This window comes from Brachionichthys hirsutus, chromosome 16 (genome assembly GCF_040956055.1).
Source record: "Brachionichthys hirsutus isolate HB-005 chromosome 16, CSIRO-AGI_Bhir_v1, whole genome shotgun sequence".
NCBI lineage: Eukaryota > Metazoa > Chordata > Actinopteri > Lophiiformes > Brachionichthyidae > Brachionichthys > Brachionichthys hirsutus.
Genome location: NC_090912.1, coordinates 12,699,464 through 12,715,217, shown reverse-complemented (window position 1 = coordinate 12,715,217; position 15,754 = coordinate 12,699,464). Strand labels below are relative to the sequence as shown.

Below are 15,754 nucleotides of genomic sequence, written 5' to 3'. Positions count from 1 at the left end.
GAACTATCATCGGATTATTTATTAGGGCAATAATCAGAATTGGGATTAGGGGTTAATTCGGTTTCAGGCCTGTTCTTCGTGCACAACGCGCGCTCCAGGTTCTCCCGCTCCGCGGCTTTGCCACAGAGCCGGGATCCTTAAAAACTTATAAAAACACATTAAAAAAAACGAACGCAGTCGGTTGAACGTGAACGCACCGGGAGAAATTAATGACGCATTAACGAATCAAAAACTAAATTCTCTCTCTTAAGAAACAATATATATCCACACAGAGAATATATATACACACAGAGAGAATATATATACACACAGAGAGAGTGAGAATCACAGGCAGTAGTGCAGAATAGCAGCAGCAGCAACAGGACCGGCATAAAGTGTCCCAGATCACTACAAGGGAACGACTGCTTTCACAGCTCGGGGGAAGAAGCTGTTCCTGAGCCTCCCTGTGCTGCTTCTTATTGTCCTGAACCGCCTCCCTGATGGGGGCGGGACAAACAGTCTGTGGCCCGGGTGGGTGGGGTCTGTGGGCGGGACAAACAGTCTGTGGCCCGGGTGGGTGGGGTCTGTGGGCGGGACAAACAGTCTGTGGCCCGGGTGGGTGGGGTCTGTGGGCGGGACAAACTGTCTGCGGCCCGGGTGGGTGGGGTCTGTGGGCGGGACAAACAGTTTGTGGCCCGGGTGGGTGGGGTCTGTGGGCGGGACAAACAGTCTGTGGCCCGGGTGGGTGGGGTCTGTGGGCGGGACAAACAGTCTGTGGCCCGGGTGGGTGGGGTCTGTGGGCGGGACAAACAGTCTGTGGCCCGGGTGGGTGGGGTCTGTGGGCGGGACAAACTGTCTGCGGCCCGGGTGGGTGGGGTCTGTGGGCGGGACAAACAGTTTGTGGCCCGGGTGGGTGGGGTCTGTGGGCGGGACAAACAGTCCGTGGCCCGGGTGGGTGGGGTCTGTGGGCGGGACAAACAGTTTGTGGCCCGGGTGGGTGGGGTCTGTGGCGATGCGTCTGGCCCTCCTCTGGACTCTGGAGGTGTAAACAGAGTCCAGATCAGGCAGACGGTGACCCACAATCCCCTGAGCTGTCCTCACCACCCGGGATAGGTCCTTCCTGTCCTGTGCACTGAGACACAGGATGCTCTCTATCGTGGCCCGGTAGAAGTCTTCAAGCAGCACAGAGGAGAGTCCAGCCCGCTTCAGCTTCCTGAGGAAGAAGAGCCGTTGCTGGGCCTTCTTCACCAGGTGTCTGGTGTTGAGTGTCCAGGAGAGGTCAGAGGAGATGTGGATGCCCAGGAATTTAATGTTCTCCACACGCTCCACTGCTTCCCCTCGTATGCACAGGGGGGCGTGTTCAGTCTTCCTGGACCTCCTGTAGTCCACTATGACCTCCTTGGTCTTGCCGGTGTTCAGAACAAGGCTGTTCCTCGAGCACCACAGCATCAGGTTCTGGACCTCCTCTCTGTAGTGGGTCTCGTTGTTGTTGGAGATGTGACCCACCACAGTGGTGTCGTCAGCAAACTTCACAACCAGGTTTGTGGAGTGGATGCAGAGCAGTCGTGGGTGAAGAGAGCAGGGCTGAGAACGCAACCCTGGGGGGTCCCAGTGTTCAGGATCAGAGGGGAGGATGTGGTGTCTCTTATCCTCACCACCTGGGGCCGGTTGCTGAGGAAGTCCCTGACCCAGGAGCAGAGCGGTGGAGACAGTCCCAGGCTGTGGAGCTTCAGAGCCAGCATGTCCGGTGGGACGGTGTTAAAAGCTGAACTGAAGTCCACAAACAGCATCCTGACGTAGGTGTTAGGCTGCTCCAGGTGAGTCAGGGCCGAGTGCAGTGTCAGCGAGACGGCGTCCTCCGTGGAGCGGTTCCCCCTGTAGGTGAACTGCAGGCTGTCCAAGCCAGCAGGGACGGCGTCCTCCGTGGAGCGGTTCCCCCTGTAGGTGAACTGCAGGCTGTCCAAACCAGCAGGGACGGCGTCCTTGATGTGTTTAAGGAGGATCCTCTCGAAGCACTTCATCACCACCGGAGTCAGAGCAACAGGGCGGTAATTGTTGAGGCAGGCGATGGATGATTTATTGGGTACCGGCACAATGATGGAGGACTTAAGGCAGGCAGGGACGGTGGACAGCTGCAGGGACAGGTTGAAGATGTCCAGGAACACCCCGGCCAGTTGGTCAGCACGCGTCTTCAGTGTCCGGCCTGACACGCCATCTGGTCCCGCAGCCTTGTTGGTGTTGATCCTCCTCAGGCTGAGGAGACCTGGTGCAGCTGCAGGACGAGCGGCTGATGCTGCACCTCAGGCTGGGGCAGATCCACAGACCTTCTGCTGCTCGGAGAGTCGAAGCGTGAGAAGAATCTGTTCAGGGTGTCAGGCAGGGTGGAGTCGTGGCTGGCGTGCTGCTCCCTGCGTTTGTAGTCCGTCACAGCCCTGATGCCTTTCCACATGTCACGTGGGTTATTGTTCTCAAAGTGCTCCTCAATGCGCTGCTTGTATCTGTGCTTTGCCTGCTTGATGCCTCTTTTTAGCTCACTCCGTGCCCTGCTATAGGCCAGCCGGTCTCCTGCTCTGTAGGCTGCATCCCGGGCTCTGAGCAGAAGCCGCACCGTGCTGTCCACCCACGGTTTCTGGTTAGGAAAAACCGTGATCGTCTTTGTGGGAAGGACAGCATCAGTGCAGAAGTGAACATAGGAAAGCACAGATGACGTGTACTCCTCAAAATCTGCCTCCTCTTTGAATACCTCCCAGTCTGTGCTCAAAACAGTCCTGCAGGGCTGAGGAAGCCTCCTCAGTCCAGACCTGCACGGTCCTGGTGGTGGGTTTAGTCCTGCAGATCAGCGGTTTATATGCAGGGATCAGGTTCACTGAGATGTGGTCAGACATACCCAGGTGGGGGGCTGCTACAGCCTTGTAGGCCCCCGGGATGTTGCAGTAGACCTGATCCAGAATGTTGTGTTCTCTGGTGGGGAAGGTGATGAATTTGTGGAATTTGGGGAGCACAGCTTTCAGTTCCACGTGGTTAAAGTCTCCAGCTACAATCACAGCGGCCTCTGGATTAGCGTCCATCTGGCTGCTAACCAGGCAGTACAGCTCCTCCAGCGCTAGCTTAGCATTAGCACGCGTTGGTATGTAGGCCGCTACGATCACAGCGGAGCTGAGTTCTCTAGCCGGTTTAAACGGTCTGCATTTCACTGCAAGATATTCCAGGTCGGGGGAGCAGAATGTTCCGATCACGTTCGTAGCAGAACACCACGAGTTGTGAACGTACAGCGCCAAACCTCCGCCTTTGGCCTTGCCTGAAGCTGCAGTCCGGTCGGCGCGGAACAGCGAGCGTCCCGCTAGCTCCACCGCTGCGTCGGGGATGTTGGCGTCCAGCCAGGTCTCGGTGAAGATCGCCACGCAGCTATCGGTCCTCTTTGAGACGATCCTCGGCCGTATTTCGTCCATCTTGTGGACGAGCGACCTGGCGTTGGCGAGGAAGATGCTGGGTAGCGCCGGCCTGTGTGGGTTAGCACGTAGCCTAGCACGCACGCCGCCCCGCTTACCCCGCTTTTGTTTACGGTATCTTCTTCGCCTCCTCGGCCACAGCGGTGGGATAGTGGGGGGCTCCGATGTTCGCTGGAGCTCGGGAGGGATAAAATCCAAAATGGACGGTATTCCAACCTGGTTTTTCCCCAATTTCCACAGTTCAGCGCTTCCAGACTGGATGAGGGTCTGGAGTCTCAGAATAGGTGCAAATATCAACAAAAATACAAAAACGAGCATGAAAAGCCGGGAGCCTCGGACCTCGGATGTTCCGATCCGTTTCCGGAATGGCAGCTTGTGTGAACGTGGAGACATGTTGGGTCGTTTGACCTGCCTGATGATCCACTGACTACAGGGTGCTGAACCTAGAGGGTTAAGGTTCGGCTAGCAACCCTCGAGCCGAACCCTCGTAAATACAGACTCTGTTCTCAGACAGACGAGAACAGTCTTGCTTTATTCAGTTCTTGAAACGCTGTAAATTTGACCACAGGATGCTGAGACAGTGAAACAGGAAGTGAAAACAGACGTTCAAGCTTTCCAGCCCAGCCATGCATTCTGTGGTTTATGATGGAAACGCGTCATTGTCTGGTAGAAACCATTAGAAGCGCTTCCTGCCTGTGAGTAGGAGCTCATTAGTAGCAAGCACGCTCGTTACGCTCGATCGACCGACGATGGAACGGCCTCACTTACCGTCTCGCTGCAGGAGTGCTTAGAGGACACGTGGAAGTTGATCATATCCTCGCCCACAATGATGTATGAAACCCCATAACCATCATCAGCAACCTGGCGTGAGCACAGAGGTCATCAGAGACAATCGATGCCAGATCAATGCCAGATCAATGGCAGATCAATGCCTCACACACGGCACAAACATCAGTGAGTTCACAGCCCAGCCCAGCATGCACATACAGTCGTGGGCCCAATCCCAGTCCCCCCTCTGGGCTCTATCCCTCACTTCTGAGGCTCATTTAACCCATTTAACCCTTCAGACGGCTGCAGACTTAAAATTAATTAAATGACAGATGGCTACCATTGTAGCAAAAGCAGCGCATTAATATCTTTGCAAGTAATGGAATTTAAAGAAAACGTTTTTAAAGTAGATGTAAATAAATATGTAGCGTATTTTCCGGGCTATAAGTTGCACTTTTTTTCATTATATGGCTGGTCCTGCGACCTGTACTCAGGTGTGATTTAAAACATGTACAGTAAACCCCTAGTTATCTGCAGTTCCAGCTCAGCTATTTTTTTTATCGTTCCTTCTAGCGAGATTGTTCGAGATCTGAATGCGGAATAAAAATCTTGCGAGATCTGAATTTTGAGAGAAATCCTGCGAGATCTGAATCACGTGATCAGTGTGTTTACCTCGTTCTTAAGGCGGTGTGTCTAAAGAATGAACGGAAACGGCTGGCACTGAGTGAGTTAATGCGTTTTCGATTGTAATAATAAATTCCCCAAAGAAGTGCGACTTATAGTGACGTCTGGAAAATACGGAATGTAAAAAAAACCCAAGTATGTATGTGATTATTCTGTATTCTGCATCGGTTTTGCACATTTTAGCTTCTTGGTTTTTCAGTCTGTTTGTTCTGGCAGACCTGAACAAACGAGATAGCGAATCTGATTTCCAAACTGTGGAAGTGTCTGGCAGCGTATAACGTTTGATAATTAAATTAATTAAATTGATTTATCTACCGATGACGTGAGGAGTGGCGTCCCGTTCACTGGATAAACAATTTCACCCACTACCCATGTAACTCCGCTCTGCAAGTCGGAGGCAGTGGAAAATACAAAAGTGTGTTTGCGTGACTCACAGGTCCAAAGCCCCCGCCCAGCGATATGAAGTCGGGGTGGTTCTTCAGGTCAAACAGCTCGAGCTGCTGAATCGGGGTTTGACTGGTGGAGAGACGCCAAGGCTCCGACAAAACCTGGAACATGAGAAGAAAGCAAGAGAACATGTTTGACTCGGCTTTGTTGCACCTGGTCATGTTGAAATAAAACCAATATACACTGTAAAACAGCGGGGAAAATGCTGTTAATTTGTCAAAATAAATGGTTTTAAAACTACATAATCTCTACTTAAACTACTTTGCATTGGAAATATTTTGGGATGGGGGGGCTCGGCTTCTCTGAGGCATATAGCCTGGGGGGGCTTCTAGGGAAAAAGGTTGGGAACCACTGGTATAGAGGCTAAAAGTCATCTAAAAACATCTGTTCATATACCAGTAGTAACAAGCTTCTGTTAGCATTCTCAAACGTACGATCTTTAAATCAGAAGCAAAGCACAAAGCGCAACTTAACGCCGACCTCTCTGAGGAAGGGGGACTCGACCCCCAGGTATTTGGAGACCACGTAGAGACAGAAGATGTGTCTGTCAATTCCAGCTCCAGTCATAGCCATTCGATAAAGGTTCTGGTGCTTCTCGGCCGCCAGCTGGAAGAGACTCCTGCAGCGGTCCTCTGCCTGGAGAGCAAAAGCACACGGTTCTATTAAACTCAAATGACACATCAAGACCCAAAAATAAAACTCAAATGACACATCAATACCCAAAAATAAAACTCAAATTACACAACACCCTAAAATCAAACTCAAATTACACATCAACACCCTAAAATCAAACTCAAATTACACAACACCCTAAAATCAAACTCAAATCACACATCAACACCCTAAAATCAAACTCAAATTACACAACACCCTAAAATCAAACTCAAATTACACAACACCCTAAAATCAAACTCAAATTACACAACACCCTAAAATCAAACTCAAATCACACAAGACCCTAAAATCAAACTCAAATGACGCATCAATACCCTAAAATCAAACTCAAATGACGCATCAATACCCTAAAATCAAACTCAAATTACACAACACCCTAAAATAAAACTCAGATTACACAACACCCTAAAATCAAACTCAAATTACACAACACCCTAAAATCAAACTCAAATCACACAAGACCCTAAAATCAAACTCAAATCACACAACACCCTAAAATCAAACTCAAATTACACAACACCCTAAAATCAAACTCAAATTACACAACACCCTAAAATCAAACTCAAATCACACAAGACCCTAAAATCAAACTCAAATCACACAACACCCTAAAATCAAACTCAAATTACACAACACCCTAAAATCAAACTCAAATTACACAACACCCTAAAATCAAACTCAAATTACACAACACCCTAAAATCAAACTCAAATCACACAAGACCCTAAAATCAAACTCAAATTACACAACACCCTAAAATCAAACTCAAATCACACAAGACCCTAAAATCAAACTCAAATCACACAACACCCTAAAATCAAACTCAAATTACACAACACCCTAAAATCAAACTCAAATTACACAACACCCTAAAATCAAACTCAAATCACACATCAACACCCTAAAATAAAACTCAAATCACACAAGACCCTAAAATCAAACTCAAATTACACAACACCCTAAAATCAAACTCAAATTACACTTCAATACCCTAAAATCAAACTCAAATTACACAACACCCTAAAATCAAACTCAAATCACACATCAACACCCTAAAATGAAACTCAAATCACACAACACCCTAAAATCAAACTCAAATCACACAAGACCCTAAAATCAAACTCAAATTACACAACACCCTAAAATCAAACTCAAATCACACAACACCCTAAAATCAAACTCAAATTACACATCAATACCCTAAAATCAAACTCATATCACACAACACCCTAAAATCAAACTCAAATCACACATCAAGACCCTAAAATAAAACTCAAATTACACAACACCCTAAAATCAAACTCAAATCACACATCAACACCGTAAAATCAAACTCAAATCACACAAGACCCTAAAATCAAACTCAAATTACACATCAAGACCCTAAAATCAAAGTCAAATCACACAACACCCTAAAATCAAACTCAAATTACACATCAATACCCTAAAATCAAACTCAAATCACACAACACCCTAAAATCAAACTCAAATCACACATCAAGACCCTAAAATCAAACTCAAATCAAACAGCATGACCCTAAAATCAAACTCAAATCACACAACACCCTAAAATCAAACTCAAATTACACATCAATACCCTAAAATCAAACTCAAATCACACAACACCCTAAAATCAAACTCAAATTACACATCAATACCCTAAAATCAAACTCAAATCACACAACACCCTAAAATCAAACTCAAATCACACATCAAGACCCTAAAATAAAACTCAAATTACACAACACCCTAAAATCAAACTCAAATCACACAAGACCCTAAAATCAAACTCAAATCACACATCAACACCGTAAAATCAAACTCAAATCACACAACACCCTAAAATCAAACTCAAATTACACAACACCCTAAAATCAAACTCAAATCACACATCAATACCCTAAAATCAAACTCAAATCACACATCAACACCCTAAAATCAAACTCAAATTACACATCAATACCCTAAAATCAAACTCAAATTAAACATCAATACCCTAAAATCAAACTCAAATCACACAACACCCTAAAATCAAACTCAAATTACACAACACCCTAAAATCAAACTCAAATCACACATCAAGACCCTAACATCAAACTCAAATTACACAACACCCTAAAATCAAACTCAAATTACACAACACCCTAAAATCAAACTCAAATTACACAACACCCTAAAATCAAACTCAAATTACACATCAATACCCTAAAATCAAACTCAAATCACACAAGACCCTAAAATCAAACTCAAATTACACATCAATACCCTAAAATCAAACTCAAATCACACAACACCCTAAAATCAAACTCAAATCACACATCAAGACCCTAAAATAAAACTCAAATCACACAACACCCTAAAATCAAACTCAAATCACACATCAAGACCCTAAAATCAAACTCAAATCACACAACACCCTAAAATCAAACTCAAATCACACAAGACCCTAAAATCAAACTCAAATTACACAACACCCTAAAATCAAACTCAAATTACACATCAATACCCTAAAATCAAACTCAAATCACACAACACCCTAAAATCAAACTCAAATTACACAACACCCTAAAATCAAACTCAAATCACACATCAATACCCTAAAATCAAACTCAAATCACACATCAACACCCTAAAATCAAACTCAAATTACACATCAATACCCTAAAATCAAACTCAAATTAAACATCAATACCCTAAAATCAAACTCAAATCACACAACACCCTAAAATCAAACTCAAATTACACAACACCCTAAAATCAAACTCAAATTACACATCAATACCCTAAAATCAAACTCAAATCACACATCAACACCCTAAAATCAAACTCAAATTACACATCAATACCCTAAAATCAAACTCAAATCACACAACACCCTAAAATCAAACTCAAATTACACAACACCCTAAAATCAAACTCAAATCACACATCAATACCCTAAAATCAAACTCAAATCACACATCAACACCCTAAAATCAAACTCAAATTACACATCAATACCCTAAAATCAAACTCAAATTAAACATCAATACCCTAAAATCAAACTCAAATCACACAACACCCTAAAATCAAACTCAAATTACACAACACCCTAAAATCAAACTCAAATTACACATCAATACCCTAAAATCAAACTCAAATCACACATCAACACCCTAAAATCAAACTCAAATTACACATCAATACCCTAAAATCAAACTCAAATTACACATCAATACCCTAAAATCAAACTCAAATCACACAACACCCTAAAATCAAACTCAAATCACACAACACCCTAAAATCAAACTCAAATTACACAACACCCTAAAATCAAACTCAAATTACACAACACCCTAAAATCAAACTCAAATTACAACACCCTAACATCAAACTCAAATCACACATCAACACCCTAAAATCAAACTCAAATTACACATCAATACCCTAAAATCAAACTCAAATTAAACATCAATACCCTAAAATCAAACTCAAATCACACAACACCCTAAAATCAAACTCAAATTACACAACACCCTAAAATCAAACTCAAATTACACATCAATACCCTAAAATCAAACTCAAATCACACATCAACACCCTAAAATCAAACTCAAATTACACATCAATACCCTAAAATCAAACTCAAATCACACAACACCCTAAAATCAAACTCAAATTACACAACACCCTAAAATCAAACTCAAATCACACATCAATACCCTAAAATCAAACTCAAATCACACATCAACACCCTAAAATCAAACTCAAATTACACATCAATACCCTAAAATCAAACTCAAATTAAACATCAATACCCTAAAATCAAACTCAAATCACACAACACCCTAAAATCAAACTCAAATTACACAACACCCTAAAATCAAACTCAAATTACACATCAATACCCTAAAATCAAACTCAAATCACACATCAACACCCTAAAATCAAACTCAAATTACACATCAATACCCTAAAATCAAACTCAAATTACACATCAATACCCTAAAATCAAACTCAAATCACACAACACCCTAAAATCAAACTCAAATCACACAACACCCTAAAATCAAACTCAAATTACACAACACCCTAAAATCAAACTCAAATTACACAACACCCTAAAATCAAACTCAAATTACAACACCCTAACATCAAACTCAAATCACACATCAACACCCTAAAATCAAACTCAAATTACACATCAATACCCTAAAATCAAACTCAAATTAAACATCAATACCCTAAAATCAAACTCAAATCACACAACACCCTAAAATCAAACTCAAATTACACAACACCCTAAAATCAAACTCAAATCACACATCAAGACCCTAAAATCAAACTCAAATCACACATCAAGACCCTAAAATCAAACTCAACACACATCATGACCCTAAAATCAAACTCGAATCACACATCAAGACCCTAAAATCAAACTCAAATCACACATCAATACCCTAAAATCAAACTCAAATCAAACATCATGACCCTAAAATCAAACTCAAATCACACATCACCCTAAAATCAAACTCAAATCACACATCATGACCCTAAAATCAAGGTCAAATCACACATCATGACCCTAAAATCAAACTCAAATCACACATCACCCTAAAATCAAACTCAAATCACACATCACCCTAAAATCAAACTCAAAATCACACATCATGACCCTAAAATCAAAGTCAAATCACACATCACCCTAAAATCAAACTCAAATTACACATCACATTGATGGTATTTGATGGATCAGAAGCACCTGGAGCTCCGTTTAGGATTTCAGGACATCCAGATGGTTCTGATTAAAGTTTACAGAGTTAATCCGCACCTCTCCATTTTCCAGAGCTTTGACAAAGGCAGAACTCTCACTGGAGCAGGACCGCACTGTCTCTGTCCGTCCCTCCCTAAACAGACGGGTCATTGACGCCTCGTAAGTCAGGCAGAAACCACCACGATCCTGGAGGAAGAGGAGAGGTTGAGAGGAAGATGGAGGCATTTTAAGACGATGATAAAAGTAATAAAACCTATGTAGAGCCAAACATGTTTATGGCAGCAAGAAATGTAGTCAAGGTCAACAAGGTAAGACCACAGAAAGCGAGTAGGCAGAGCAACAGACTGTTCGATAATACTGATCTGCTGTTCCACCGTAACTACGGCCTGCGTTTTAGAACTGGATTACTGTTTCGTTTTCATGCCAGACAGTAAAATAGAAACGTTTACCCTGTAGTACGCCAGCTGTAAGCTGAGCTGTATGAATGCATCGGGACTGATCCGGAGCTTCTTGATCCGGCCTTTTCCAAAGTCTCTGAAGGGGAACACGTGACAGTCCACATCGTCAGCCACTGCCTGGGCAAAAGCCAGAGACCTGTGGACCTGATCCTGGACCTGGAACAAGCAGTGAGACTAAATAACTGGAAGAAGACTGATGATTTGACTTTTCAAGGCTGAGGAAAAGCGCTTTTGTTTAAGGCAGGGGTCGGCAACCCAAATTGTTGAAAGAGCCATATTGGACCAAAAAAACAAAAAACAAATATGTCTGGAGCCGCAAAAAATTAAAAGCCTTATATAAGCCTTATAATCAAGGCAACACATGCTGTATCTATCTATATTAGCTATATTAGCCTACTATCAAAATGACTAAGTTGGTTACGAATACATAATGAGCCTTCATGATGAAATGTTTATTTTCCCTGCAGCGCATCCTGTGGAGAATGACGCATCAAGTTTAACTTCAGTACAATATTATTATCTCCCGGGTTGCAACAACACTTGCAACTTTGGAGATGCAATCCACTTTTTAAATCTATCAGCCTCAATTTGAGATTTTAAAGGTACAGTACACGCTGCAGGAGTCAATCAGCATGATCCATGCAGTGACGCAATCACACTTTCTCTCACTGCCAACTGGCTACTCGGCTGCAAACGTAGCCTTTCCCTGGAAATGTCTTTCCACATGACTCTTTTTGTTATTTGATAACTTCTCGCTACAGAGCAAACATTCAGGCAATCCTTCTGCATCGGCAACGAATGCAAATGATTCGGTCCAAGAATCGTTGAATCCTCTGTTCTCCTCAGTTATTTTCCTCTTTCTACCTTTGGGGGGGGGGGGTCCATGGCCCGTCACACACCCGCCGGTTTGTTTACACAGCCACCTGCCTGGCACCCCGTCCTGCTGATGTGTCGCAGGCTTTGAAGCAAATCGTCGTTGACAGAAGTGTTGGAATTTTATATTTATTCTACACATTTTTACAGCGTTGGAAAACGTTAAGAATGTTTGTGTCATGTTTGTCCTCCTACAAAAATTCAAGCATACCTGTCAACCAGTACGTTTTTGCCGTACAAAGTACGGTTTTTATGCATTTTAAGACGTGTACGGCGTAGAAGAAAATCCGTACGGGAAAACGCAAATTTGTAGCGTCCGTCAGACGCTGAAATAAGTACGAGCTGGGTCTCAGAACAAGCTTTTATTAATCGGTAACCGCGCCGCGAACAGAACAGATATCCTCTCACGCCGTCCTCTACTCCCGTCTCTCTCACCCCCTCCCCTTGGGAGCACGCTCACACACGCACCGCCCCTCCTCCCTGTGTTCTTGACAAATACCTGTCTGGTGATAGTATGGCAACTAAGGTGATCAAAAAAGTCAATCAGAGAACAAGATTTTTGGGCAGAATGTCTGCTTTTGTCTCCGGACGCTTGCTGGAGCCTCGTTCAGCCCCTCTTTGACTATGCTAGCACCTCCTGGTATTCAAACATCAAAGTGTCCCTGAAAACCAGGCTCCAAACCTCCCAAAACAAACTGATTCGGCTACTCCTCAATCTGGGGCCCATGACCCACCTTCTTCCTGGACATTTTGCTAGCCTAAAATGGCTCAGGGTAGAAGACAGGGTTAAACAGCTCAAAATGGGATTGGCATTTAAAATAGTCAATGCAGCTCTGCCCTCAGTCCCCTCAATCCCTGCATACCTGAATAAACACCTCCACAGATTTAGTGACACCCACAGCCACAACACTAGAGGGAGCTCAAACAACAACCTGATTACCCCCTCCTGTAGGACTAACATGGGTAAATCATCTTTTTACAATACTGCCCCCTAAGGGTGGAACTGTTTGACTCCTGCCCTCAAAACGGCCCTAAAAATTGACAGAAACGCGACTCTCTCTGGATCAACCCCCCAACCCCCTTTTTTGTCCACCTATATTGTACATATTATGTGTCTTTTTAATTCATTGTTATTTTGCATCTGTGGTGTAATTAATTTTTATTTCATTGTTATTTTGCATCAATTGAGTAATTTAATATTAGTTTTATTTGTATTGTTAAATTTGTATTATTAAATGTCGATGATTTATGTACTTTCAACGAAAACAAGACCGCCTGGTGGAAAGCGTTAGAAGTTACAAATTCTAAACTGGAACCCTGCATGTTCTCTCCAATCTGGAATAACCCTGACTTTCAGGCTAGCAACCAACCTTTCTGTTGCGGCTTCCTTCCCTGGTTTAGCCGCTGAGGGGTGCGTTGGGTCCTGCGTATTTGTCCGACGCGCTCAAATGTTTGTACAAAACGACGCGGAATCCAGGATGCGTTCACAGGTGGATTTATTGCGTCCCAAGTGCGGCGGTACTGGCGATAGACAAAGTCCAAAAAGTATATTGCCTGGATGAATGATGGATGGATGGATGGATGAAAATAAACCATCAAATAAAGCCAAAGTGTACAAATCCGTGTAAAGCGGTCAACAAAAATTACGGCCTCCCAACTGCCTCTCCCCTAGCCTCCGTGTTCCAGGTGTGTGCGCGCCTTTAAAGCCTCACACACGTCCATGCACACACACCCACAGGCACACCCACCGGCACGCCCACCCCCAGGCTATACCCACACTCACCACACGGGCAGCAGACACACATGCATTCAGTGTCCACCATATCTGTCTTCTACACACCAGCCCCTAATTATTAAGTGAAACAATAATTACACAAGCGTGAAAACCAGAAGACACAACAGAAAGCACCAGTAATGCATGCATTACAAAATCCAAAGTCCACGAAACACAACGTGGAAATCCCCCTTCCCGTCACTATCTGATCATAAGACCTGCAATGTCCTTATGCAGTCTCAGCCTCCATCAACAGACAGACCTTAGAAATAGGACGGTCCAGGCAACTAGTCTTTGTTTTAATACGGACTTGGCGAACAAACCCCCCTCTATCGGGAAAGGTCTCCACCACTCTCCCCATGATCCAAGAGTTTCGAGGGGCAGCACTGTCCATCAGAATCACAATGTCGCCGGGGACAAGATTCCTCTTCACCCCAGCCCAGCGTTGGCGCTCCTGTAACAGAGGTAAGTACTCCTTGGCCCACCGCTTCCAAAACAGATCGGACATATATTGGACTTGTCTCCATCTTCTTGTTGCATAAAGATCAGCAGACTGGAAGTCCCCTGGCGGCAACGAAGGCAAGGTTTTCAGCAGCAACAAGTGGTTCGGTGTTAAAGCTTCCAGGTCGTTCAGATCCGTTGACGCTTTAGTAATGGGCCGGCTGTTAATGATGGCCTCAACCTCACAAAGCACGGTTTGAAGGCCTTCTTCGTCAAGATGCTGTACTTTCAGAGTAGAATTGAGCACTTTCCTTACAGATCGAATGAGCCTTTCCCACACACCTCCATGGTGTGATCCTGTTGGTGGGTTAAAGGTCCACTTGATGCCCTTCTGCAACAGCATATTATTAAGTCGCACCTGATTCCATTGCTCAATAGCCAACTTTAGTTCTCGTTCTGCTCCAATGAAGTTTGTGCCATTATCCGAGCGCAGTTCTCTGACCTGTCCCCTCCTGGCTATGAAGCGTCTGAGAGCATTTATAAAGGAGTCGGTGTCCAAAGATGGTGCCACTTCTATATGAACAGCTCTTAAAGCAAGGCAAGTGAACAGCACCCCATATCTTTTTACAATACTCCTCCTGCTCTTCACCTCAAATGGGCCAAAGTAATCCACTCCAACGCACGTGAACGGAGGTTGGTCTGGATGGATTCTCTCCTTAGGCAAGTCTGCCATCTGCTGGCAAACAGGGTTAACATTCTGTCTTCTGCAAATTGTGCATTTCGATAAAATCCTCTTTATTGCCGTGCTCACCCCAGTAATCCAGTATTTTTCACTGAATTTGGACAGCATGTGATTTCTACCACTATGTCCCACTTCCTGGTGAATGTGTCTGAGCAGCAAGGTGGAGATGTGGAACTCCTTAAGCAGAATAACAGGATGTTTTGCCTCTGCTGGCATAGATGATCTGCTGAGCCGGCCACCAACTCGTAAGACGCCATCTTCCAGTGTTGGACACAACGTATAGAGGCGACTGGTTTTCTTCACATTCTGTCCCTTTTCCAGATTCCTGATCTCTTCCGGGAAAGCTTTTCTCTGGCAGAACTGAATTATCGCGTGCTCAGCTTCGGCAACATCCTCCACAGCAAGGATGGTTGGTTCCAATTTTATCTTATAAGCATTCATTTCCTCTTCTATTTGTTACTGTTGCTGCTCCAAACTGAGGTTACACTGAGCATAACTTGTCTGCAGCGCTTTCCTTTTCTTACAGCAGGACAGCAGCCATTTTTTATACCTCAGCATCCATGCTGCGGATTTTCTTAAACGGATCCATGAGGAGGAGTATTGCACCAGGTGAGTAGTTGGATCCTCGTCTGTCCTTATAGCATTCACAATGATAGTGTTCTTTACTTCAGGATCATTGAGCGAGAGCCGACTATCTGTCTCAGGGTTCAC

The 15,754-nt window shown here is 44.3% G+C and overlaps 1 protein-coding gene across 1 annotated transcript in view; it reads right to left on the bottom strand.

The window, feature by feature from the left end:
• The window catches only part of cpt1a2b (carnitine palmitoyltransferase 1A2b), a 66,019-nt gene that overhangs the window by 785 nt on the left and 49,480 nt on the right, over positions 1-15,754 (bottom strand). The window contains exons 14-18 of the mRNA XM_068749618.1: positions 11,205-11,369; positions 10,813-10,941; positions 5,808-5,963; positions 5,315-5,428; positions 4,197-4,289 (exon numbers count right to left, since the gene is read on the bottom strand). Coding sequence (XP_068605719.1) covers positions 4,197-4,289; positions 5,315-5,428; positions 5,808-5,963; positions 10,813-10,941; positions 11,205-11,369 — 657 coding nt within the window. The remainder of the gene's footprint in view (positions 1-4,196; positions 4,290-5,314; positions 5,429-5,807; positions 5,964-10,812; positions 10,942-11,204; positions 11,370-15,754) is intronic.